Raw genomic sequence first — 25,677 nt, forward strand, 5'->3', positions numbered from 1 at the left:
CACACATGCCACAGAGCAGGCCATTGTAGGAGGTCGGCACGGTTACGTCAGCGTGGTGGTTGCCATCGAAACGCACCCTCAGGCCGAAGGATGTCTCCAGGACAACAAACTTGCCGCTCAGGTAGATCTTTACTCCACTGATGGAGGTGACGGGGGGAACAACCACCGTCCCATTGACCTGGAGGACATACAGCAGAGATGTTGGTTCTGATGCTGGGCAGACAGTGGCTGTATGTGGAGCAGGGCTGCACAATATATTGGGTTTTTTTTTTTTATCCGCATCGCGATATTTTAGTGGCGCCTTTTGTGTTCAATTCAATGTTCAATTTGTTCAATAAAAGAACATTGGGAATTATTTCTTTTCATTTGTTTTGAATTTCAACAAACAACTCAGTTCGGCAGAAATGCAGAACTGAGTACACTCTAATACATTTATTTATCGCAAATGATATCGTTATCCCGATATTTAACACCGTTTTTGCATATCGCATCTTTTCCTCATACCGTGCAGCCCTAATGTGGAGGCATTGATTGGAGGCAGTGGTTTCTTGTCTATTGTTCCAAATGGATCACATTCATAGACCTTTGTTTAAACGCAGAAAAGAGGGGAACTAATGACATTAATGATGACTCCGTTCCGGGAATCATTGCAATGTGATGCAGCCATTAATAATGTAAATAGTTGCACAATTCGCTCCATCCACTCCGCTAGCGGTCTGCAGTTAAAGCATTAGAAAGCCAGTTTTTGAAGAAGAGATGATTAACCTAGCGAGCAGATCTACAGCTTTAATGTATCAGGTAACATACCTGGACTGTACGACCCTTGCCGAGGATGACCGTCACACCGCTCACATTGATCACCACGGCCCTGACGTAGGAGATCTTCTTATTGCTCCCTCTGTGCTCGTTCTGGGTGTCCACGGTGAAGTAGGGCATGCCAGAGGAGGCGTTGCAGGGTTTGGACAGGGTGTAGGAGCACGCTCCCATATAATGGTGGGTGCGTTTGTCAAAGGTGGTGTAGTGGGGATCACCGGATACTGAGCAGATACCATTTCCTGAACAAGAGAGGCAAGAATTTAGCTTAACTTTAACTGTTGGGGTTTCGCTGACGAATCACACCAAATGATTTCACACCCAATCTAAACCAATAGTACTTGTCTGTGGAATTGGTTGGAAATCCCCCATTTTCTCCCAATTTTAATACCCAGTTGCATTATTTAACTCAAAGATAGTATATATCAATACAAATCGTCAGTTTGCATCAAAATATAAGACTTTAGAAACTGATCTTCATAATCAAGTGCTAGGTTAAAGATGAGCTAGTGGGGATTATGAGTGTAGGTTGTAAAATGTAATGCAGATTTTTCAAATTATAATTGAAAGTACTGTTCAAATAAGAATTGTTCTTCCCCATATCGGATCTTTCTGGTGCAGGTCCTGGAGAGTGATAGGGGAGTTATTGTGGACGATGTGCTGGAGATGTGATTTTATCATTTCCATGTGGTGAGGGAGAGTGGAGTATTTTTTTTAAGTAGAAAGTCTGGGTTGTGCCATATTGGTGTATGTTCACATGGTGTCATTATGAAATGTTGTTAATGTTCCACCAAGCTGACATTGTTTATTCAAGTTTTTCAGAATGCTTGACTAAAATGTTTCTGTGTGTGTGTGTGTGTGTGTGTGTGTGTGTGTGTGTGTGTGTGTGTGTGTTTTATACCCAGAGGACGACATTCATATTCTCCGTCGTGTAGCTGGCAGCTCTCAGTGGTTGGCTTACAGCTGCTGTTGTGACACTGGATCAAACCTCCGCTGTGACACACACACTTCTGCTCACAACCCTCCAGATACCAGTTATCATCCACCTGACACACACACATACACACACACACACACACACACACACACACACACACACACACGATGAAGAGTCATATACAATCTAATTACATCAAGCCTCCACAAAAACGTCATTGTTCAGATCAGATAGATTACATAAAACGGTACAACAATATTGTTGAGTATGTGCTTGAAACATTCATACTTAGAAAATAAATACCAGGAATGTATCAATACTTATGGAATGCTGCTGCAATAAGTGCAATTGGTGCTCAGAGGAAATGCTGTAAATTATAGAGCGTGGTCTAGAACTACTCTGTGTGTAAAGTGTCCTGAGATACCACCTGCTATGATTTGACACTGTAAATAAAATTGAATTGAATGTGATTTCAGTGACTCGGAGCACTCACAGGGTGATAGGATCCACTGGGGTCCACGCAGCCACAGTCTTTCAGGGACACACACTTGTCGTTGCTGAGGATGAAGCCCGGCTTACACTCGCAGCCCTCCACACACACGTCCTCGCAGCCGGGGGGTCCGGACACACCCAGACACGTCTCCGGACACGAACTCACACACAGGGAGTAGGAGCTGTTGGGAGGACAGGCCAGGGCTGCAACAGAGGAACAGAGGGACGGAGAGATGGAGGGAGGGATAGATGACGGACAGAGGCAGGGTAGGAAGGTAGGAGGAATGGTAAGGATATATATTAGGGGTGGTACGGTTCATGAAAAAACATCCGAACCGCTCGGTTCGCTTGTCTCGGTTCGCTTGTCTCGGTTCGCTTGTCTCGGTTCGGAGCGTGTGTGTGTCGCACGGTTCGTCAGTACACCGTTACTGCACTAACCACTTACTGCCGTAGTGCCCACTTTCGACACCTGTGTTAAAACACTTACAAGAAACGACGAGGGGGATGAGCAACATGAACGCAACACATGGCAGCTAATTGGACGAACGCGTCAAGTGGTTATTGCTGCTCCCGAATTTCAAAACAGACTCTAATGGCGTTTCATTCTGAATACGATCTCGTATTTTACGAAAATAGTTCACCGAAAAGTGTTTCTGAAAACATTTTAAGCGAGAAATAGGCCATACAGTTGCTGAATCTGAAAAAAGATTTTCGTCAGATTTTGAGAGGCGCCGAGCCGACCGCTCTTCAGGTGGAGTGTGAAGTGCTGCAGGTCACGTCACATGCAGAAATGGTAAGTGGGAGAGATAAGGAAGGCTGCCCGGAGTTGGAGGATGCTCCAGTGTCGTATATAGTCTGGTGTGTGGGAACATTTTGGATTTCATGTTACCTATGATGACAGCGGAAATAAAACAATAGATAGAACTGCCACTGTGTGCATGTATTGTGCAACATGCATTCAATATGCTAATTAACATAACAAGCCACGGCAAAGAAAGTTACGTTTAGACACCAAAACAACCAGTTAAGTTTAAGAAAAAGTTCATGGTTTGGATTCAAACACTCGTGAGGAAGGAACATGCGTTTCCTGGGTGAAAGTATTAAGGTTAGATTTTGCTTAACTTCTGGCTGTAGCTGTATTCTCTCTAGCCACAACCCCCTTCTATTGATGATGTATCACTTCCTTGCTTTTGACCTATAGGCTTACACACTGATAGAGAACCACACTCCCATTCATTAGTGTAACACTCTATATGTGAACAGACTATGCTGACAATGACCCTGAAGAACAACTATTTCAGTTCAGTGGTCATTTTAACAGCATACTGCCATGTCAAATAAAGGCATTTGAATTTGTTCTACTGTGTGCCTTGGCTTGTTTTTGAAGGAGAGTTGCATTTGAGACAGATTCTACCCGTGCAATCAGGCCTTCACACGATGGAACAGACAGTGAATGTCTTTGGAAGAAAAAGGAAGTTTGTGAAATTAAAATGCTCAAGACTTACGACAGAAGCTTGGAGTCCTCCACGGGTGGACTTTGGCTCCGGCGCTCTGGCAGGCGTCGGTGTAGGCCTGGAGCTGGTCACACAGCACATGCTGCTGGCCTTGGAACTGGCACATGTCATACACACAGCTCTGGAAGAACGGAGTGGGATTCACCACGCTGATACACTCCCTGGAACAGAGGCAAACACTCAGAGGGTCCAACGCTAGGGATGTAACCAAACATTTAACTCACCATTCAAATTACGCTTTCAACATCAGGACACGATTCTCACCATTTTTTAACAGAATGAGTTGCAGACAAATGACTGAAAGCTACTCCTTTATTTTTTTAAACTGTGCAAAACAACAGATGTGTCCTCTTATCAAAAGTGCAACTGAAATTGTATTTCATCTTAAATTAAAATAATTAAATAAAAAAACAACGATAATTAGATTTCAAAAGAAATCCCATATGAAAATCACTAAATAAATATTTAAAAAATCTCTTCAGATAAATAAACTGAGAACACAGTGACGTCTGAAGTCCAACAAGTGAAATTAAAGTAGATTAAAAACTGCATCCCCATTCATGTTTTATCTCATGTGTGGTAGAGCGAGTGAGAGAGTGACGGCGATTAGGTTCGGAGCGACTCTAGAGTCATAGTGAGAGAAACAAAGTGTCTCCCCTGTTCTTTCTGACCACGGTGGGAAATCTGGAGCAGGAGAAGTTAACCCTCTCCTTGATTTCATGTTGTTTACGGAGAAGGAGAACCAGGAAATGAGTCGTTGGAAATGCAAACGCTACCAAGCCACGGTCGAGCGGACCAATCACAGTTGTTGCAGTCTGCGTTGCAGCAACTGGTAGTTGCATTTTTCGAGAGGTGCACGTCAGGCTACGTCGTAGGGTCCATGTCTCTACGTACCTATGTACGTACCCGTGGTGTGGATTTACCACAGAAGCATAAACCGGCCTTAACAGCTATAACAGGTCAATAATTAGGTTAAAAAGCTGCTTTCTTACCTGAAGGGTCCAGCAGGGTCTTTGAGTTTGCCACATTTGTCTGGCTTCACCACCTCAGCCTCCAGTTTGGGGTCACAGTCTGGGTTGGGCCCGGTGCCTTGGCTACACCTGAACAATACAAACACAACACCAGGTCACATTCTATTTCACTTATCCTCAGGAGTTATGGCAGAGTCAATTCTTTGTAGGGCTGGGCAATATGAAAAAAAAAAAAAAAAAATCAGATATCACGATATTGTTGACCAAATACCGCGATATCACGACAATATTGTAGGGTTGAGAATTGGTGCTTTCACAAAATATTAACACTGAGGTTTGTGGTACATAACCATCAGTAATGTGGATATAATGAAAAGTGGGTAAATGCAAATGCAAATAATAGAAAAGCTAGAACAGTCTGGTAAATTCAGAAATTACATCACTTTACTGTAATCCAGCCTTTCAAACCAGGACAAGACAACATCTGTGTCATATTACCATATTAAAAAAAATCGAAGACTATATCTAGTATCATAATATCGATATAATATCGATATATTGCCCAGCCCTAATGTTCTTTATATAATATTTTTTTGGTGTTAAAAATGTCCCATTGCACACAAGTATAAATCCATACATTGCGTAGCTTATATCATTTGTTTTATTGTCATTTCCCAGAGTTCAGGTTATAGAGCCCAGTCACATGTACCTCCATCACATGCTTGAGCTTCATGGGACTCTCCAGGGAAGTCTTAAGGAAAGTCTCAGATTCCAGCACTGAAATGAAAATGTAAAACTCACGAGTCATCCTCGTCTTCTTTTGTCTGCCAGCTGTTGCCGAAGTCGTTGACGTTGCCTCCCAGAGTGCCATCTGGCTTGGTGAAGTCGTTGTTCGGGTTCCCGTCGTAGTCGCCGCAGAGGCCGCACATCTGGTCATGGTAGGAGCTGCCGGGACGGGGAGGAAGAGAAAACGGGATTAGGAGATGGAGAGGAATGTCTTAAGAAGACTTAAAAGTTTAAATGTGTCTGGCTCTTTCTTCTTCTTCTTTTAATAGTTCATCATTTCAGCGAAAGAAATGTGGACTGAGAACGGATCCACAGCTACATTAAATTGTAAAAATATGCACGCATGGCATCCGGAAGCACAATGGTTCACATGTTTCCACATTTTGTTTGATTCTAAAAATACGGAGATTATCAACTCAGTTTAGGGTGTTTTAAGTTCCCCAGATAAGTCTGTTTTAGAGGCTTTATTCCCCAAATCCCACAATCTGACAGCTGCTGGGAAGCACTGATTGAGTTTGTGACACCATGTTAGATAGATTTTCAGTAAATTCATTCTCCTCGTTTCTTAAGTGTTAATGCTATTATTACAAAGTTCTGTTATTTCTATGCGGCTTTCAATTTAGGATAATTATCAATGAAATACTGAAAAATTATGAAAACATGTACCTGCTGTATTTTATGTAAGTGTGTACATTTTTTTTTTTTCAAATTAAAAAAAGAGACTAGAAAAAGAAAAAAAATTCCCCCCTGAATGTAACCAAGGAGACAGGGTGGGACCACCAGAATGTTATATTACTAGTCTATATCGACGACGTTTCATTTACAGGATTGCTCCGGTGCCGTCGCAGGTTCCGCCAGATGTCCCTCATTTTGGCCCAGATGTCCGTCCCCTTCCTCTTTCTTTGTGTTGTAATTCTAACCTCTGGTGGATTTCTGAGGACTATGGTTAACTGCTCCCCAGATCTCTGCAGGGTAAATCCAGACAGCTAGCTAGACTATCTGTCCAATCTGAGTTTTCTGTTGACTACTTTTTAACGTACACATGTTCCACCAAAACAAGTTCCTTCCCAAGACTATTTTGTAGAGGCACTGGGGCTTCGTCCGGCGCTTAGAGCCGCCCAAGACGATTGTGAAATGCCAATAAACCAGAGCACGTTTTCCTCCCATCCCAGAATGCTGTGTGGACTAGCCAGACCTTCCTCCGCTGCGCTGTGGACGAAGGTCTGGTAATGCCAGACTATTACATTACCAACCTGGGAACTGAGATCTGGGCGTAATGGTTTCCATCCCAGCGCACCCGGAGGCCGAAGGGCGTCTGCAGGGTGATGTACTGGCCGGCCAGACTGAGAGAGATGAGAGGGGAGGGGGAGTGAGGGAGGGCCACGCGCAGTCCGTTCACCTGAAGGGAGGGAAGGAAGAAAAAACGAGGGTCAACAGAAGCTACAGGTACCAGTTTTTACATACACACGTGTGTTACATATTTACAGTTTCCTGTCAGCTTATCCAACTCAACAACAACAATACTCATTAAATATGTCTAAAAAGAAAATCACGCAAGTAAAAAAAATGGGAATCTAAGACATAAAATAGTGGGGAAGTTAAAATATAAGGATTAAACATATAACATAGAATATAAAGACAATCATTTATATTTTCGGTGTACAGTAAATGCAAACTAAATAAACAATTTAAACAGGAAAGTAGTAGATGCACTGTGTATGTAGTATATGAATTAATAAATATAATTATATAGGGCTGCAAGTAACAATTATTTTCATTGTTTGGTTTATAAAATGCCAGAAAATGTCAAACAGAAGACGTCCTCTAATGTCTTGTTTTGTCCACAACTCAAAGATGTTCAGTTTACTGTCACAGAGGAGAAACTAGAACATATTCACACTTAACAAGCTGGAATCTGAGATTTAATAAATAGTCTAAATAGTTGGCCATTCATTTAATAGTTGACAACTAATCAATTACTCTTTGCAGATGGTAACAGGTGTAAAAAATGCAAATCAAAAGTATATGAATACACATAAATAAAAACCCAGCACACAAGATAAGATAAGATGACGGAGTAAAGACACTGAGGATGTGTGGACAGATCAAACAGATGAGTACAGGAGACGATGAGGAGGAAGAGCGTGGATAGATCTCTGGGATTATGGCATTATAAAGAGATAAAGGTCAAGGAACAAGGGATACGATCAGATAAGAAAAGGTGAAGAGAACAAGAGACAGGCTGGTTGTGATGTCATTCACCGTGAAGATTAAGCTATAGAGAGAGGGAGTGACAGTGGGTGTGTGTGTGGCACATGTATATTCCCATTAGGGGTGGGGTGGGGGGTAAAAAATTGTATGTATCGTGATAAAAAACAATTTTTAAAACCGATTCTTTTCCCTAGAATAGATATTTTAATGTATTTATTTTTTTACCAATGATTCACCTGTAAATGGTACAGCTAGACCTGTAACAATTATTACATAATCAACATTTCTTTGTTTAACTGCAATTCATTGCTAACATTAGCTAAGGTCTTAAAGCGTAACTCTCGCCAAAATGCAACCTAGGGTCTTTTTGTGACTGTACCAGAGTCAAACTTTCGTTTAAAAGCACATTTAGGATGGAATCGCCACTTTTAAGATTTACCATAGTCTCGTTTTTCGGTCAAATGGCCTTTTGAATGGGAGTGCTAGGGGCACTTTGATGCTAGCCTCAAAATAGCTATTTTTAAAACACAAAGAAGGCTCGACACAACATGAAACTTTGCTCAAAGTTTCACCAGGGGCTCTACACATGAACATGAGCATTGAGAACATTGTTTGTGTACCCAGAGTTAACTAAAAAGAAAGGTTTTCAACAACTCACCGTAGGTCTTGTTGATTCCGGCCGCAGCCATTTTATCAGTCAAAAACAATAGATTTCCGAATGCAACATAACAGGGAGGAGAGTAAAGATGGAAAGCTCCTAGAGCTTAGTTCCATATAAATGCACGGATTATTTCTTGTTTTGTCGTTATTGAAAAACAATATTGACCTCGTAGTTGAAAAGGAGCCTCATATGGAGTCCATTCATTCGCATTCGGATATTGACTCGTTTTGAGAGATATATATATATATATATATATATATATATATATATATATAATTAAAATTTCATGTACAGTAAATTAAGTTTATTGACCATAAACTGAAAATATAAGTGTAAAACTAGTGGCAATAAGTTGGAATGAAGTTGGCTAGAAGGTGCAAAATAGAATTGGGTGATCATTTTTACTTTATGCTTCATAAAAAGGCAAAACAGACCGGGTTCATTTTGCTGGGAGGACAACAAAAGCATGGTCGACGGGGGTTAAAGGAGGAAAAGAAAATCATAATACTCAATACTATCGAATCGCGATACTTCTAGAATCGCAATGAAGGAAAATCACAATACAAATCCAATCGGCACCCATGTATGGTGAAAGAATCAAATCGGGACAAAAGCCCATGGTCCCAGCCCTAATACACATGTTGTGCCCAGTCATCCTCAGTGATACTGACAGCTTGTAAATACAGAGACAGAGATACTGACCAGCGTCCTCCTGGCCTTCATCAGGGTCACAGTGATTCCATTCACAGTCACGTAGAGCTTTCTCAGGTAGGACAACCCTGGCATTCCTCTCTCCTCATTCTTCCCCTCCACTGAGAACCAGGGACCTGCACAGGAAGCATACACACAGGTCACTGTCTGCTACGTGCAGTAACTGGGTTTCTTAAACAGTGGAGCTGAACAATTTGGGGGGAAAAATCTCTGTATTCTTATGCAAGGATGAGAACATGGATATGAATTGCCAGCAACAAGTGTTTTTCTTTTAATAAGCATGGGACATTGAACAGTCTGAACTGAATACTTCTTCCACCACTGGATCTGTGCATGTGTCATCTGAATGTGCTCGCAATTGGACTGTTTGTGTAAGAGCTGTGGCAGTTTGAGATTTTTGCAACAATTTTTAGACAGTGACATGAAAACATTGTGTTCAGGTGCAATGGAAATAAAAGACACCTACCTGTGGTGTTCTTGCAGGTTCTGGCCAGGGTGTAGGTACATGTTCCCATGAAGCTGTAGAACTTTTTGTCAAACGTGTTGTAGTGAGGATCTCCAGACACCACACAGTCCTGAGAGCCTGAGGGAGAGGGTCACACACACACAATGTCAGCTAGCTCCAACACAGCTGCAGTTACTCCAGTCACAATTAAGCAACATTGAATAACTTGCATTTGGGAGCTGTCATTCTGTTCTGGTAACAACAGCTGTCCTGTTAAAAATAAAGGCCGAATATGCCCCAAAAAATAATCTTAAAAAAATAACTAAATAAATCATCCCCTGCCCTGCTTTATAGTCTATTTTACTCTATATGGGACCATAATTTACAAAATGAACATCATGCTGTATTGAAGAAGACTTTAAACTAGCAATTGGGACCATAAACTCATTAGGAATGATTATACTAAGTTAATAAATCAAGTGAGAAGTAGGGTCATTTTCTCATAGACTTCTGTAAAATTGGACTTCTTTTTGCAGCCAGTGCCCCCTGCTGGAAATAAGATAGACTGCAGGTTTAAGGAACTTCCACATTGGCTTCATTTTTTTTTAGAGCTGAAGGTTACCACTTGAGGTTGCTTATCTTCCTCCAAACTTTGAGCCTTCTTATCATCATACTGTACCAAGTAATATTAGAATAGGTACCTAGTACTTTAAATATATCAACAGTATTAGATTCCCACATTTTTAAGCACTTATTCCCTGACATCACACCTTGTTCTGTTGTACCTACAGTACATGCATGTATAGTTACTGTACAGGCTGGCACACTGTTAGTACAAATAATTACATGCTGTACTCTAAAGCCTTACCAGTGATACCTCCCACAATTTATTTGCATTCAGTTTTGAATTCATGAATTTTGGTTCCAGACAACATCTTCTGCTAGGCTGTGACAGTGAGATGCCAAGTACCGTATAATTCATATATCCAGTTCAGTTACGTGGTGTAGTAGTGTGGTGGGTGTAGACTTACCAGTGGGAAAGCAGCCCAGTTCTCCATCCTGGTGTTTACACTCGTGCATTGGGGGACATTCAGAGGCCACGCAGGTAACGAAGGGAGCATCGCACTTACACTTCAACATACAGTCTGCCTGATAAAACTCATCTCCAGGCTGACACACACACACACACACACACACACACACACACACACACACACACACACATACACACACACACACACACACACAGAATTGTGTTAGCAGGATGAAGTTCAAATCAAAGGCCGCAATATCCTCAAAATGCAGAAATGTCTTCTTTCAAACCAACTTCACTGTACCTCATAATACTGGCCGTTGTATTTGCAGCCACAAGAACTCTTCCTGACGCACTTGCCGGCACTCAGGACGTAGCCAGGATCACACACACAGCTTTCAGAGCAGGGCCCACTGCAGAAAGGAGGTTTCCCAGTACACGTCTCCTGACAGGGGTCTGCACAGGGCTCATAGTGGCTGTTTGGGCCGCAGTCCAGAGCTAGGGGGGAGGATGGGAGGCTGAAGTCAGTGATAGTGCTGGGCAAAGAAGCATATGCTGAAACCAGGGCCTGTTTTTATATCAAGTGTAGTATCAAGATTTGAAATATAGGCAGCATGTTTAATGTGTAGGTTATAGGCAAATAAACCAAAATATGATGCCAAAATTAATTAAAAGTCATAATAAATGTACAACACCATAAATGTAGCCTATATGAAAATTAAAATAGTAATAATTAGCCTCGGCTGTGAAATGCTCCTATTAGCCCCACACAACCACATCTTTCTACTAGGGCTGTAGCGATACACTAATCTCACGATATGATACACGATATTCAGCTCACGATATGATATATATATCACGATATTCAGCCAACGATACGATTCGATATAATTCGATACACTTACATCATTTTCTGAAAGATTTAAAGGGGACAGTGATTTTGGTGACATCTTGTGAGTGTTCCATTTACTTGGATTTAATTAATTGAACTGAAAACTAAAAACATCAATTACACAACATATGTCTCTGACTGGACAGACAGGCTACAGCTTGCAAATGCTGGACAAAATGAATCAAAGATGTGTTGAGAAAATGAGTTCCATTTATTGAAACAGTGCAAACTGTAGCTTACAAGCCTTTGAAAAGTAAATAAAGTGCAGTATTGCAATTAACATTGGAGAGTTAAAAAGTGCAGCAAGTGGCCTGTTCTGAATAGTTTCTTTGACAGCTTTTTTAGCTTGACACTGAACATATGAGGTAGCCAGTCTAGCCACCAGGTAAGTAAACATAGTACCATGGCTTCTCCTCAGAACACACCGAAGAAACGCCGACTTGAGCATACGCTCTGCGCGTGCGCAAAACGTAATACGTTTCCATAGCAGCAGGCGGCGCTGCTCTGTATTGTTTCCATTAACAGTCTGATTGTTTCCCAGAAAATGAAAACCGGCAGCTGATTGGACGAACGCGTCACGTGGTTCTTTTTTCTCCGGAAATTCACAGCCAGACTGTCATGGCGGCTTGTTCAGAATACGATCTCATATTGTACTAAAATAGTTCACCGAAACGTGTTTCTGAAAACATTTTAAGCGAGAAATAGGCCATGCAGTTGCTGAATCTGTCTTCATTTCAGATCGACAAAGGTTAGTTTAAAAGATTTTCGTCAGATTTTGAGAGGCTCATCCGTTCGCCATTTCCGGGTGAGTCCCGACTGCCCTGTCTCCGACTGAGCATGTCGGGTTGGCCAAAATGAAGGCCGACGGCTCCTCGGATGGCCGATGGCATGGAACACACCGAACAGACTCGAGTCACCGACCTCGCCAGACTGTCCAACGGCCGATTATCGGCTCTGTGTGTCAGCGCCCGTAGACGTCGGCGTCTGTGTAAAGTTAGTACGGGTAACTTGCTCTACAGCGACACTAGCGGCTGGCTGACCAAATCGCTCTTCCTGCAACGTGAACGGGGGTAAACACGGGGGATTTGAATGGGACTTATGTATTGATACTCGCGGCTTAAAAATGGATACTTTCTTGGGGAAAAAAATATTGATTTATATCGCAGAATCGATAAAATTGCTCAGCCTTACTTTCTACTTATATCTACTATATCTATCCACATGTCATTTCTCCCGTTAACACTCACGGCAGAAGGTGTTATTCCTCCAGGTTCCGATGTTCACCCCGCGGTCCTGGCATTCGTTGACGTAGGCTTCTATGGCTTCACACAGAACGGGCTTGGCTCCATCCAGCGCACACAGGTCAAAGACACAGTCCCTGAAGTAATTCTGAAGACACACACAAGGTTTGTTGAGTTACAATGCTTCATTCTGTCTCTTTGTTTTCAACCACAAATTCTAATTTCCGTCTCCCTCGTGTTTTGGTTTTTTATTTTAATTGTTGTGCTTGTATTTTATTGCATGTAGGTACGCTAAAAGTAGGGCTGTATATTCGATTCTCCAATTATGATCTGATATTGAACAATAAAATCCCGAAATCAATCTTTTATTATCCACATGACCGTGGATGTCGTGAATTGAGTGTGTGTGTGTGTGTGTGTGTGTGTGTGTGTGTGTGTGTGTGTGTGTGTAGTGACTTACATTTGGGTTGACTTTGGGGTGGCACACAGCGAAGGGACCCTTTTTGTCCAGCAGGATGCCACAGTATCCAGAGCTCTCAAACACTTCTTGGTCTCCATCACACTCAGGGATGGTGGTGTTGGGTTTCTTATTACACCTGCAGGCACAGACACTCTGTTAGAGGAGCTCTCTGTGTGTTGTTAGTTTTTGTCCCTAGTAATTATATTAAAGGGGTAACTGTACTGAGTCCCAACATATTCAATATTAAATTAATAAAAAGACATTATGCAATAAATAAACCAAAAAAGTAGTACTTTTTAAAACAGTCTGTATATATGTCTTGTTTGTAGAAATTATATTTGTATGCTACTCACTCTGAATCAGTGTTCCAGCTGTGTCCAAAGTCATTGGCATTGTTGGTCAACGATCCATCTGGTTTACGGAAGTCATCTTTGGCATCTCCATCGTAATCTCCACACAGGCCACACAGCTGGTTCTCATAGCTGCAGAGTACAAGAAATGATCTACACGTTAGGGATTTGTGGAAGTGAGAGCAACAATTCAGTTAGAGCTACATCTCTCTACTCCTCCACCATGTCCAAGAGTTTGTGACTTATTCCAACCAAGTACTAGTGTTTTCACTGATTATTCCCAAACTTCCATTGGAAATGGGATTCTGTGTGGGGATCGGGGTAAGAATGTAAAGACACAGCAACTCTTCAGTCCTAACTCACTCTTTGATCACTTTGATGTCCATGAAGTGGTTTCCATCGTAACGAACAGTCACACCAAAGTCCATGGATACAGTGTAGAACTTTCCTGACTTGAACACAGAGACACCAGGGGCCGGAGACACTGGCACGTTTACATTGGTCCCATTCACCTGTGTGGGGAAAGCAGGTGAAAATAACATAACGGGTGATTATCAAGGAAATAGAAATATTAAAAACTGTCTATGTATACAATCTTACATGTTAAAATAACAATGAAAATAACAACAACAATAACTTCCTGCGTTGCTCCCGAGCCTCCCATAATAACTACTAGGCCACTAGAGGCCGGCATCTCTATAAACATAAATATAGGTCCTAATTGTTGCTGCAAACGACCTATGTGGGCGTTTTTCAGGGTAGGAGTCAGGACAGCTTCTCTTGTAAATATGTCACGCTGCCATCCTATCTGTTACAAATCTGTGTTTGTTCCTCCCCTCATTTCTTACCTGCACAGTGCCACCTTTGAGGATGGAGATCTTCAACATGCGCACATATACATGTACGGCCTTCACATAGGAGATGGTGGGCGTGTTAAAGCGATGTTCATTGTCGGCATGGACCTCAAAGTATGGCAGAGTCGTTGTGTTGCAGGGTCCAGACATCAAGTAGCTGCAGTTGCCCATGAAGTTGTAGTTGCGTTTGTCAAAAGTGGTGTAGTGGGGATCACTAGTCGCTACGCATGTGGATGTACCTGAGGTATGAGAAACTGTACTTTAGCAGTTGTTATGTTACTGGTATGTTTCAGTGATTTAAATATTAAAATTGTAACAAAACACCAGTCTTTAGAATACAGCAGATAGTAACAACAGGTCATTTGGGACCAAATTATTAGGATGACATTACCTTTAGGATAGCAGCCTGAAACACCATTGACCTTGCGGCACTCTTCAGTAGGGTCACAGGAGTTATCAACACATTCCAAAGAGTAGTTCCCTGCACAGCGACACAGCTTTGAGCAGCCATCTCCAAATATGATCTCGCCAGGCTAAAACACAATTGAACAAAGGATCAATAGTTGCAGGGTGCATTGTGTGTCACAAGAACTACACAGAACAATCTTTTTCTCATGTAATGTCTTACAATTATATATTTTTCCTTAACAGGAATGCATGCATATGGGTATATCTGACCTCATAATAGTTATTCTGGCCGTCCAGACAGCCACATTTCTCCAATGGCACACAGTGCCGTCCTTTGAAGACAAACCCTGGTTTGCAGAAGCAGCCACTGATACAGGAGCCAGAACAGTTGGTGGAGGGTTCCATACAGGTGGGGATACAAGCTGCGCCACATTCTATATAATCTGCATCAGGAGGGCATGGTTCTGTACAGCACAGAGGAAACAAGTTGGTTGAATAAAAATGGGAAAACAGATGTATGAAAGAAAGAAAGAAAGAAAGAAAGAAAGAGAATTAAATGAAGTATTAGTGTAAAACTCAAAACCCAAACTTTGATAATTAATGTCATACTTGGTGGCTTGGCTGTAGTTGGTCCAGGAGTTGTTGGTTTAGGTGTAGTTGGTCCTGGAGTTGTTGGTTTAGGTGTAGTTGGTCCTGGAGTTGTTGGTTTAGGTGTAGTTGGTCCTGGAGTTGTTGGTTTAGGTGTAGTTGGTCCTGGAGTTGTTAGAAAGAATGCAGGTTTAAGGCACTTCCACATTGACTTCACTTTTCCGAGCCAGAGGTTGCTGCTTGACAGCTACTCATTACCAGGGGCAGGGCTTGAAGGGGGGCACAGGTTGGCACTGACCTCCACCCCCCCCCCGCCTGAAATATGATTGCCCCCGCTTGGTGCCCCCCACCAATCCATTGGGCTAGAGTGCTGTCATTCTCACAATTGTGTTTTCCATTGGATCAGAGTACTGTCACTTGGCTGACTGCTCTGCCAATCTTCCCAGCCCTTGTCACATGACCAATTAATATTTCCATGATGACTATCCAAAATTCGGATACCATGGAATCAGCACTGGAATTGTTTTAAAAAAAAAATTGGCAGACTGAGCTTGTAGAAAATGTGTATTATATTCAGATGTACAATTTGTGATTATTGGTCTACCCATGTGCCACCCCACTTAAAAAATCCTGGAATTGCCCTTGCTCATTTTTTTTAAGTAGAAAGTCTGGGTTGTGCCATATTGGTGTATGTTTACATGGTGTCATTATGAAATTTTGTTAATGTTCCATCAAGCTGACACTGTCTATTTAAGTTTTTCGGAATGCTTGTAGGGCTGCAACAACGAATTGCGACACTCTGCGACACGCCACTCAGTCGCGCAGATAAAAGCGAGTTGAGTGCCGTGCGGAGCGGCGTGGAGTGAAAGAAAAAAAAAAAGAGCAGAGCGGGGGTAGAGGAAATACGGAGAGAGACAGGAGAGACCCGTAACGTTCTGAAACATGGCGGAGGCAGAGAAATCAGTTCGACCTAAGTCATCCAAGGTGTGGGAGCATTTCACACCAAATAAATCGAAAACGTGTTAATTGCAAGATAAGCAAAAGCGACACGGCATGGCACGGGCGCACCACGGTGATGATTCAGCACCTAAAACGTAAACATGTTGGAGTCCTTGATGAGGAGGAAGGGAGTTCAACAGCAGGGTAAAGTCACTACAGAATCCTACTTTTGTTCCGTTTTGAAGTGAGGAACGTAACGTCCCTCTTCTGGTGCTGGTGTGGTGTTTACTCGTTATCCAGCTTGACAAGCATGACAAGCTAGCGTTAGCTCGTTAATAACAGTAGTAAAGCAGGACTAAAGACACGTTTTAATTCACTTGCCTTTTATGGCCCATTAATCTTTCAATCTATTGTCATGTATATATTCTGTGCTTTGTCCCATATCAGTTATTGTTGACAAATATATTTGTGTGTGTTGTACTTTTTAATTTCATTTTAAAGTTCTTTTATATAGCACTTGGTCATCTTAAGCTGTGTTTAAATATGGTGTACAAATGAACTTAACTTGCACTTACTACAATGATGGTAATAATTTAATGAATAAGCTTCAAGTGAACGTGTGTGTGTGTGTGTGTGTGTGTGTGTGTGTGTGTGTGTGTGTGTGTGTTTTATACCCAGAGGACGACATTCATATTCTCCGTCGTGTAGCTGGCAGCTCTCAGTGGTTGGCTTACAGCTGCTGTTGTGACACTGGATCAAACCTCCGCTGTGACACACACACTTCTGCTCACAACCCTCCAGATACCAGTTATCATCCACCTGACACACACACACACACACACACACACACACACACACGCACACACACGCACACACACGCACGCACGCACGCACGATGAACAGTCATACACAATACAATTTAATTACATCAAGCCTCCACAAAAACGTCATTGTTCAGATCAGATAGATTACATAAGACACTACAACAATATTGTTGAGTATGTGCTTGAAACATTTATACTTAAATAAATAAATACCAGGAATGTATCAATACTTGGAATGCCCACCGCCGCTGCAATAAGTGCAATTGGTGCTCAGAGGAAATGCTGTAAATTATAGAGCGTGGTCTAGAACTACTCTGTGTGTAAAGTGTCCTGAGATACCACCTGCTATGATTTGACACTATAAATAAAATTGAATTGAATGTGATTTCAGTGACTCGGAGCACTCACAGGGTGATAGGATCCACTGGGGTCCACGCAGCCACAGTCTTTCAGGGACACACACTTGTCGTTGCTGAGGATGAAGCCCGGCTTACACTCGCAGCCCTCCACACACACATCCTCGCAGCCGGGGGGTCCGGACACACCCAGACACGTCTCCGGACACGAACTCACACACAGGGAGTAGGAGCTGTTGGGAGGACAGGCCAGGGCTGCATGGAGGAACAGAGGGACGGAGAGATGGAGGGAGGGACAGATGACGGACAGAGGCAGGGTAGGAAGGTAGGAGGAATGGATTGAGGAGGGGTAGCAGGATGAACCAAAGGAGGGTAGGATAGCCAGAGGGATATGTAAAAGGAGGGACAGAAGGATTAAGATAAGAATGAAAAGATGATTAATGGGTTTATAGCCACACCTCTTAAGTTGCTAAAAATCAAATCCAGTACGTTTTTTTTTGTCTGTTATTGAAGAAAAAATAAGTCGACAGTGATCCCTGAAATGTAACTACAGCAATAGTGTCAAAGAACTGTATTTTAAAGGTCCCATGGCATGAACATTTCACTTTATGAGGTTTTTTAACATTAATGTGAGTTCCCCCAGCCTGCCTATGGTCTCCCAGTGGCTAGAAATGGTGATAGGTGTAAACCGAGCCCTGGGTATCCTGCTCTGCCTTTGAGAAAATGAAAGCTCAGATGGGCCGATCTGGAATCTTGCTCCTTATGAGGTCATAAGGGGAAAGGTTACCTCCCCTTTCTCTGCTTTGCCCGCCCAGAGAATTTGGCCCGCCCATGAGAGAGAGACATCATGGCTTTCAAACGAGCAAAGTGGCAGTTGCTCAAGGCCACAATAGGTTTCCATTAAAGTCAATGTGTGTATTTCCACTGACTGCAGAACGGCTGCGTCCTGACTCCGTCCCAGCTCTGGCGGTCCCAGCCCTCCGGAGCAGATACGCAGAGCTTCTATTTTTGCTGGATGCCGGAGAGCTCCGCAGCAATTCAGCACACGGCAGATAGTGCGGGACAGGAAGTCGAGCACAGAAGCAAAATAAAACATCCGGTTAATTTTCAAAATAAAATACACCGTGCTCACGGCGGGTCATATTTCCCTGCACTACACCTTACACAGCACAGAGTTGTTTCCCCTCTACTCTTCTGGATGGAAACTAACTGTTGTTGGTTTTGTGGTTCTATTCTACGTGAATTTGCGAGATCTCGTGGGTCCTCGTGACTACAGCTGTCAGTCATGGCCGCAGCCGTGCCGCAACAAATCTGTACCTAGTGGGTACTGACGGACGGCGGAGCACGCAGCGGAGCCAGTCCGCAGCCGTTCTGCATCCAGTGGAAATCCGGAGTAAGGCTGAATTTCGGGAAAGAGACTTCAGATACAGTATTAGGGCACCACTGAGGTCTACATAAAAGCATCCAAAGAGCACCATGTCATGGGACCTTTAATATATGGAACTATTGATGGGTAACCCCTGATCCACTTCTTCCCTTCCCAGCCACGGCGACAAAAGTTACGTTTAGACACCAAAACAACCAAGTTCATGGTTTGGATTAAAACACTCGTGAGGAACAAACATGCGTTTCCTGGGTGAAAGTATTAAGGTTAGATTTTGCTTAACTTCTGGCTGTAGCTGTATTCTCTCTAGCCACAACCCCCTTCTATTGATGATGTATCACTTCCTTGCTTTTGACCTATAGGCTTGCACATTGATAGAGAACCACACTCCCATTCATTAGTGTAACACTCTATATGTGAGCAGACTATGCTGACAATGACCCTGAAGAACAACTATTTCAGTTCAGTGGTCATTTTAACGGCATACTGCCATGTCAAATAAAGGCATTTGAATTTGTTCTACTGTGTGCCTTGGCTTGTTTTTGAAGGAGAGTTGCATTTGAGACAGATTCTACCCGTGCAATGAGGCCTTCACACGATGGAACAGACAGTGAATGTCTTTGGAAGAAAAAGGAAGTTTGTGAAATTAAAATGCTAGAATCAAGACTTACGACAGAAGCTTGGAGTCCTCCACGGGTGGACTTTGGCTCCGGCGCTCTGGCAGGCGTCGGTGTAGGCCTGGAGCTGGTCACACAGCACATGCTGCTGGCCTTGGAACTGGCACATGTCATACACACAGCTCTGGAAGAACGGAGTGGGATTCACCACGCTGATACACTCCCTGGAACAGAGGCAAACACTCAGAGGGTCCAACGCTAGGTTTGTAACCAAACATTTAACTCACCATTCAAATTACACTTTGAACGTCATGACACGATTCTCACCATTTTTTAACAGAATGAGCTGCAGACAAATGACTGAAAGCTACTCCCTTTTAACTGTCCAAAACAACAGATGTGTCCTCTTATCAAAAGTGCAACTGAAATTTATTTCATCTTAAATGAAAATAATTAAATAAAAAATAAAATCACTGAATAAATATTTAAAATAAATCTCTTCAGATAAATAAACTGAGAACACAGTGACATCTGAAGTCCAACAAGTGAAATCTAAAGTAGATTAAAAACTGTATCCCCATTAATTTTTTATCTCAAGCGGTTGTAATCTTTACACGTTTATATCGATTTTTAACCGATTCACGATGCATCGTTCCATCCCTATCCAGCCATAACTAATGGCATGCTGCTGATTTCACTGCATATATGAAATACATGAAACCACCTCCTAAACAACCCAAAGGGAGAGATTGATATTAGGGATTCAAAACGCATTTTCATAAACCAAAGACAGAGAAAAAAAAACTAGGGTCAGCGCATTTTTGTTAACATACACACTGGAGATTATTTAGATTAAAAACAACAGGATCCAAGTAGTCAGAAACTATATATATATATATATATATATATATATATATATCACGATACTTATTTCACAATATTATGCCATTTTAAAAATGCCATATTCTGCGAGATTTTGTTTTTTACTTTTTTCTCTACTTCAAATTACTTCCCCCAAAGGAAAACTTCTGTTTGTTTTGTTTTGCCATGAAAAATATTGTGATAATATGCTGTATCAATTCTTCCCCCACCATTAAAACTATATCTATATGGATATGTTGTGGGGAGATTATAATGCTTTTATTGTAGATTCTGACTGTATGGGGTATACACATTAGTATTTTCTTTCCAAAAGGCTCCAAAGTTTTTACATCTATAATAGTAGTAGTATAATAGTAGTATATTTTCTTATCCAACAAATCTATTACTCTCAGAATCTGCAAATATGATTAATACATGTCTCTTGTGTTGTTCTTTCACAGAACTAAAATGACTAGTCTATAGAAGCGTAAAAAGAATGATTCCATGGGACATACGTGAGGGAACTCCGGTATATTCTATCTTATAAAGGGTCTGTGGTTGGAAAGAAAGATTAAAGCCTCTGCCCTCTGGTAGCTACTGCCCTGATCTTTCAATTTAAATGTGAATCCCAGCAGGGTGATGCCTTCAGCTCATGTCCCTCTGAACAGTACAACTCTCTGCAGTCTAAAGGCTGATTCATGGTTCTGAGAAGGCTCCACGCAGAGCTTTCTCTGTAGCCTACTTAAGTGGCCTGAAGTTTATACTTGTGCGTTAGTGTGTGTGTGTTGATCTCTTTAAGAGAATAGCAGGGCCGGTGTGTGTGTGTGTGTGTGTGTGTGTGTGTGTGTGTGTGGGGAGTGTGTGGTAGAGCGAGTGAGAGAGTGACGGTGATAAGCTTCGGAGCGACTCTAGAGTCATAGTGAGAGAAACAAAGTGTCTCCCCTGTTCTTTCTGACCACGGTGGGAAATCTGGAGCAGGAGAAGTTAACCCTCTCCTTGATTTCATGTTGTTTACGGAGAAGGAGAACCAGGAAATGAATCGGGGGAAATGTAACGCTATCAAGCCATGGCCAAGCGGACCAATCACAGTTGTTGGGGTCTGTGTCGCTGCGAGGTGTAGTTACATTTTTCAAGAGGTGCACGTCAGGCTACGTCGTAGGGTCCATGTCTCTACGTACCTATGTACACGGTGTGGATTTACCACAGAAGCATAAACCGGCCTTAACAGCTATAACAGGTCAATAATTAGGTTAAAAAGCTGCTTTCTTACCTGAAGGGTCCAGCAGGGTCTTTGAGTTTGCCACATTTGTCTGGCTTCACCACCTCAGCCTCCAGTTTGGGGTCACAGTCTGGGTTGGGCCCGGTGCCTTGGCTACACCTGAACAATACAAACACAACACCAGGTCACATTCTATTTCACTTATCCTCAGGAGTTATGGCAGAGTCAATTCTTTGTAGGGCTGGGCAATATGAAAAAATTTAAACAAAATAAATACCGTGATATCACGACAATATTGTAGGGATGAGAATTGGTGCTTTCACAAAATATTCACACAATGAGATTGGTGGTATACAATCATCAGTAATGTGGATATAATGACTAAGTGGGTAAAGGCAAATAATAGAACAGCTACAACAGTCTGGTAAGTTCAGAACATCACTTTACTGTAATCCAGCCTTTCAAACCAGACTTGCATCATATTACCATATTCAAAATCTAAGACTATATCTAGTATCACAATATCTATACAATATTGATATAATGCCCAGCCCTAATTGTATAATAATACTTTCTCTACAAAATATAATTAATGTTCTTGCGAAAAATATTTTTTGGTGTTAAAAATGCCCCATTGCGCACAAGTATAAATCCATACATTGCGTAGCTTATATCATTTGTTTTATTGTCATTTCCCAGAGTTCAGGTTATAGAGCCCAGTCACATGTACCTCCATCACATGCTTGAGCTTCATGGGACTCTCCAGGGAAGTCTTAAGGAAAGTCTCAGATTCCAGCACTGAAATGAAAATGTAAAACTCACGAGTCATCCTCGTCTTCTTTTGTCTGCCAGCTGTTGCCGAAGTCGTTGACGTTGCCTCCCAGAGTGCCATCTGGCTTGGTGAAGTCGTTGTTCGGGTTCCCGTCGTAGTTGCCGCAGAGGCCGCACATCTGGTCATGGTAGGAGCTGCCGGGACGGGGAGGAAGAGAAAACGGGATTAGGAGATGGAGAGGAATGTCTTAAGAAGACTTAAAAGTTTAAATAGTGTCTGGCTCTTTAATGGAATTCTATAAACAATAGAGACAGAATGCTGTGATACTATTAATCAGGGAACCATCAATGGAAGACATAGAAGCAAAGTATTAAGAATGTTGGCAGGATTTGTTAAAAACAGCAGATCTGTATGACGTTTGAACTACAGATTGGACAGATGCCGAGGTGATTACTTAGGCAGTTTTCATGAAATACACAGAGACTAAACTGCAGTTTATAGCTCTTATTAGCTTAAATTCCCACATGAATGTAACCAAGGAGACAGGGTGGGACCACCAGAATGTTATATTACTAGTCTATATCGACAACATTTAATTTACAGGATTGCTCCGGTGCCGCCGCAGGTTCCGCCAGATGTCCCTCATTTTGGCCCAGATGTCCGTCCCCTTCCTCTTTCTTTGTGTTGTAATTCTAACCTCTGGTGGATTTCTGAGGACTATGGTTAACTGCTCCTCAGATCTCTGCAGGGTAAATCCAGACAGCTAGCTAGACTATCTGTCCAATCTGAGTTTTCTGTTGAACGACTAAAACAAATTTTGAACGTACACGTTCCACCAAAACAAGTTCCTTCCCAAGGCTATTTTACAGAGGCACCGGGGCTCCGTCCGGTGCTTAGTACTGCCCATGACTATTGTGATTGGTTTAAAGAAATGCCAATAAACCAGAGCACGTTTTCCTCCCATCCCAGAATGCTGTGTGGACTAGCCAGACCTTCCTCCGCTGCGCTGTGGACGAAGGTCTGGTAATGCCAGACTATTACATTACCAACCTGGGAACTGAGATCTGGGCGTAATGGTTTCCGTCCCAGCGCACCCGGAGGCCGAAGGGCGTCTGCAGGGTGATGTACTGGCCGGCCAGACTGAGAGAGATGAGAGGGGAGGGGGAGTGAGGGAGGGCCACGCGCAGTCCGTTCACCTGAAGGGAGGGAAGGAAGAAAAAACGAGGGTCAACAGAAGCTACAGGTACCAGTTTTTACATACACACGTGTTACATATTTACAGTTTCCTGTCAGCTTATCCAACTCAAAGCTATTTATTGACATAGTCCCAACAATTACAGAGAAGCAATGAAAATCTTAGATCTCAGGCTCCTCCAACAATGCTCATTAAATATGTCTAAAAAGAAAATCACACCAGTAAAAACAATGGGAATCTAAGACATAAAATAGTGGAGAAGTTAAAATATAAGGATAAAATATATACCATAGACTATAAAGACAATCATTTATATTTGTGGTGTACAGTAAATGTAAACTAAATAAACTGAATTTAAACAGGAAAATAGTAGATGTACTGTATATATAGTATATGAATTAATAAATATAATTATATAGGGCTGCAACTAACAATTATTTTCATTGTTTGGTTCATAAAATGCCAGAAAATGTCAATCAGAAGACGTCCTCTAATGTCTTGTTTTGTCCACAACTCAAAGATGTTCAGTTTTCTGTCACAGAGGAGAAACTAGAACATATTCACACTTAACAAGCTGGAATCTGAGATTTAATAAATAGTCTAAATAGTTGGCCATTCATTTAATAGTTGACAACTAATCAATTACTCTTTGCAGATGGTAACAGGTGTAAAAAAACGTAAATCAAAAGTATATGAATAGACATAAATAAAAACCCAGCACACAAGATAAGATAAGATAAGATGACGGAGTAAAGACACTGAGGATGTGTGGACAGATCAAACAGATGAGTACAGGAGACGATGAGGAGGAAGAGCGTGGATAGATCTCTGGGATTATGGCATTATAAAAGAGATAAAGGTCAAGGAACAAGGGATACGATCAGATAAGAAAAGGTGAAGAGAACAAGAGACAGGCTTTGGGTTGTGATGTCACCCATTCTGAAGATTAAGCTATAGAGAGCCAAAGTCACGCACTTCTACTTCCGGTCCATGGGACCTATCTTTTGAAAAAATATGAATGGGAGTCAATGGAGAGATAATAATCATTTTTTGGTCTGGTTTGAATTGAGCCATGAATTACACATATGATGTTCACCAGTTTAATAGATAATTTGGCACGTCAAGAAAATCTCAGTTTATTGTTAAACTGTTGAAGTATGTGAGTAAGACTGTGAAAATACCTAATTAGAAAGACTACACACTTCAAAGTCGCATGGATGACGTCTCGCTGAAACTACGATGTCTGTGTGTGTCGTACCGGGGATGTAACGTTACTCAAATGAGCAGCTTGTTCTTTTGCTTATCTGCTGAAAACATTTCACTGGATAAAACACATCAGGTAAGATTACATTACATGTGTTGTGATAACAAAACAATTTTTAAAATCAATTTTTTCCCCCTAGAATAGATATTTTAATGTATTTTTTTTACCAATGATTCACCTGTATATGGTACCGCTAGACCTGTAACAATTATTACATAATCGCCGTTTCTTTGTTTAACTGCAATTCATTGCTAACATTAGCTAAGGTCTTAAAGCGTAATTGTTGATTTTGTTCAGATTTGCCAATTTGTAATTATATAAGTGATTATTGTTTGGACTATATATTTCTATTATTATTTCAAGTTGTTAGTTGTTGGCACTTGACCCTATACCGTACATATTCATAGCAACAAAAATGACAGAAAAATGTTTTTCTGATAATAAGGAGGCGTGGTTTACTTCATAGGCTGTGTACCTGTGTTATTACTGTACATTATCTGGGTCACATGACAGTGATATCAATCAATTGTTCTGCAAAATTTGGAATTGTTACAGCTCTAGGTACCGCCGATGGCGACTACATCGTAACAGAGCGAAAGCAGAAAATGGAGAAAATCTGTGTTACGTTCTTCTTTATGAATGAAATAAATGTCTCTAGAAGTGTATTATTCAACCGTAGTTTTTCTTAAAGGAGGAAAAGAAAATATGTAATCAATACTCAATACTATCGAATCGCGATACTTCTAGAATCGCAATGAAGGAAAATCGCAATACAAATCCAATCAGCACCCATGTATGGTGAAAGAATCGAATCGGGACAAAAGCCCATGGTCCCAGCCCTAATACACATGTTGTGCCCAGTCATCCTCAGTGATACTG

The 25,677-nt window shown here is 41.8% G+C and overlaps 1 protein-coding gene across 1 annotated transcript in view; it reads right to left on the reverse strand.

Moving 5' to 3' along the window:
* The window catches only part of zanl (zonadhesin, like), an 85,604-nt gene that overhangs the window by 18,166 nt on the left and 41,761 nt on the right, over positions 1-25,677 (reverse strand). Inside the window, exons 58-83 of the mRNA XM_035993700.1 lie at positions 23,390-23,535; positions 22,390-22,533; positions 21,619-21,726; positions 19,542-19,711; positions 17,539-17,741; positions 16,981-17,125; positions 15,389-15,532; positions 15,050-15,243; positions 14,763-14,904; positions 14,366-14,610; positions 13,881-14,029; positions 13,521-13,649; positions 13,168-13,303; positions 12,714-12,855; positions 10,879-11,072; positions 10,573-10,711; positions 9,563-9,694; positions 9,088-9,212; positions 6,767-6,912; positions 5,529-5,672; positions 4,749-4,856; positions 3,748-3,917; positions 2,244-2,446; positions 1,715-1,859; positions 808-1,055; positions 1-178 (exon numbers count right to left, since the gene is read on the reverse strand). Coding sequence (XP_035849593.1) covers positions 1-178; positions 808-1,055; positions 1,715-1,859; positions 2,244-2,446; positions 3,748-3,917; positions 4,749-4,856; positions 5,529-5,672; positions 6,767-6,912; positions 9,088-9,212; positions 9,563-9,694; positions 10,573-10,711; positions 10,879-11,072; positions 12,714-12,855; positions 13,168-13,303; positions 13,521-13,649; positions 13,881-14,029; positions 14,366-14,610; positions 14,763-14,904; positions 15,050-15,243; positions 15,389-15,532; positions 16,981-17,125; positions 17,539-17,741; positions 19,542-19,711; positions 21,619-21,726; positions 22,390-22,533; positions 23,390-23,535 — 4,129 coding nt within the window. The remainder of the gene's footprint in view (positions 179-807; positions 1,056-1,714; positions 1,860-2,243; positions 2,447-3,747; positions 3,918-4,748; positions 4,857-5,528; positions 5,673-6,766; positions 6,913-9,087; positions 9,213-9,562; positions 9,695-10,572; positions 10,712-10,878; positions 11,073-12,713; positions 12,856-13,167; positions 13,304-13,520; positions 13,650-13,880; positions 14,030-14,365; positions 14,611-14,762; positions 14,905-15,049; positions 15,244-15,388; positions 15,533-16,980; positions 17,126-17,538; positions 17,742-19,541; positions 19,712-21,618; positions 21,727-22,389; positions 22,534-23,389; positions 23,536-25,677) is intronic.

This window comes from Sander lucioperca, chromosome 17 (assembly GCF_008315115.2).
Source record: "Sander lucioperca isolate FBNREF2018 chromosome 17, SLUC_FBN_1.2, whole genome shotgun sequence".
Taxonomy (NCBI): Eukaryota; Metazoa; Chordata; class Actinopteri; order Perciformes; family Percidae; genus Sander; species Sander lucioperca.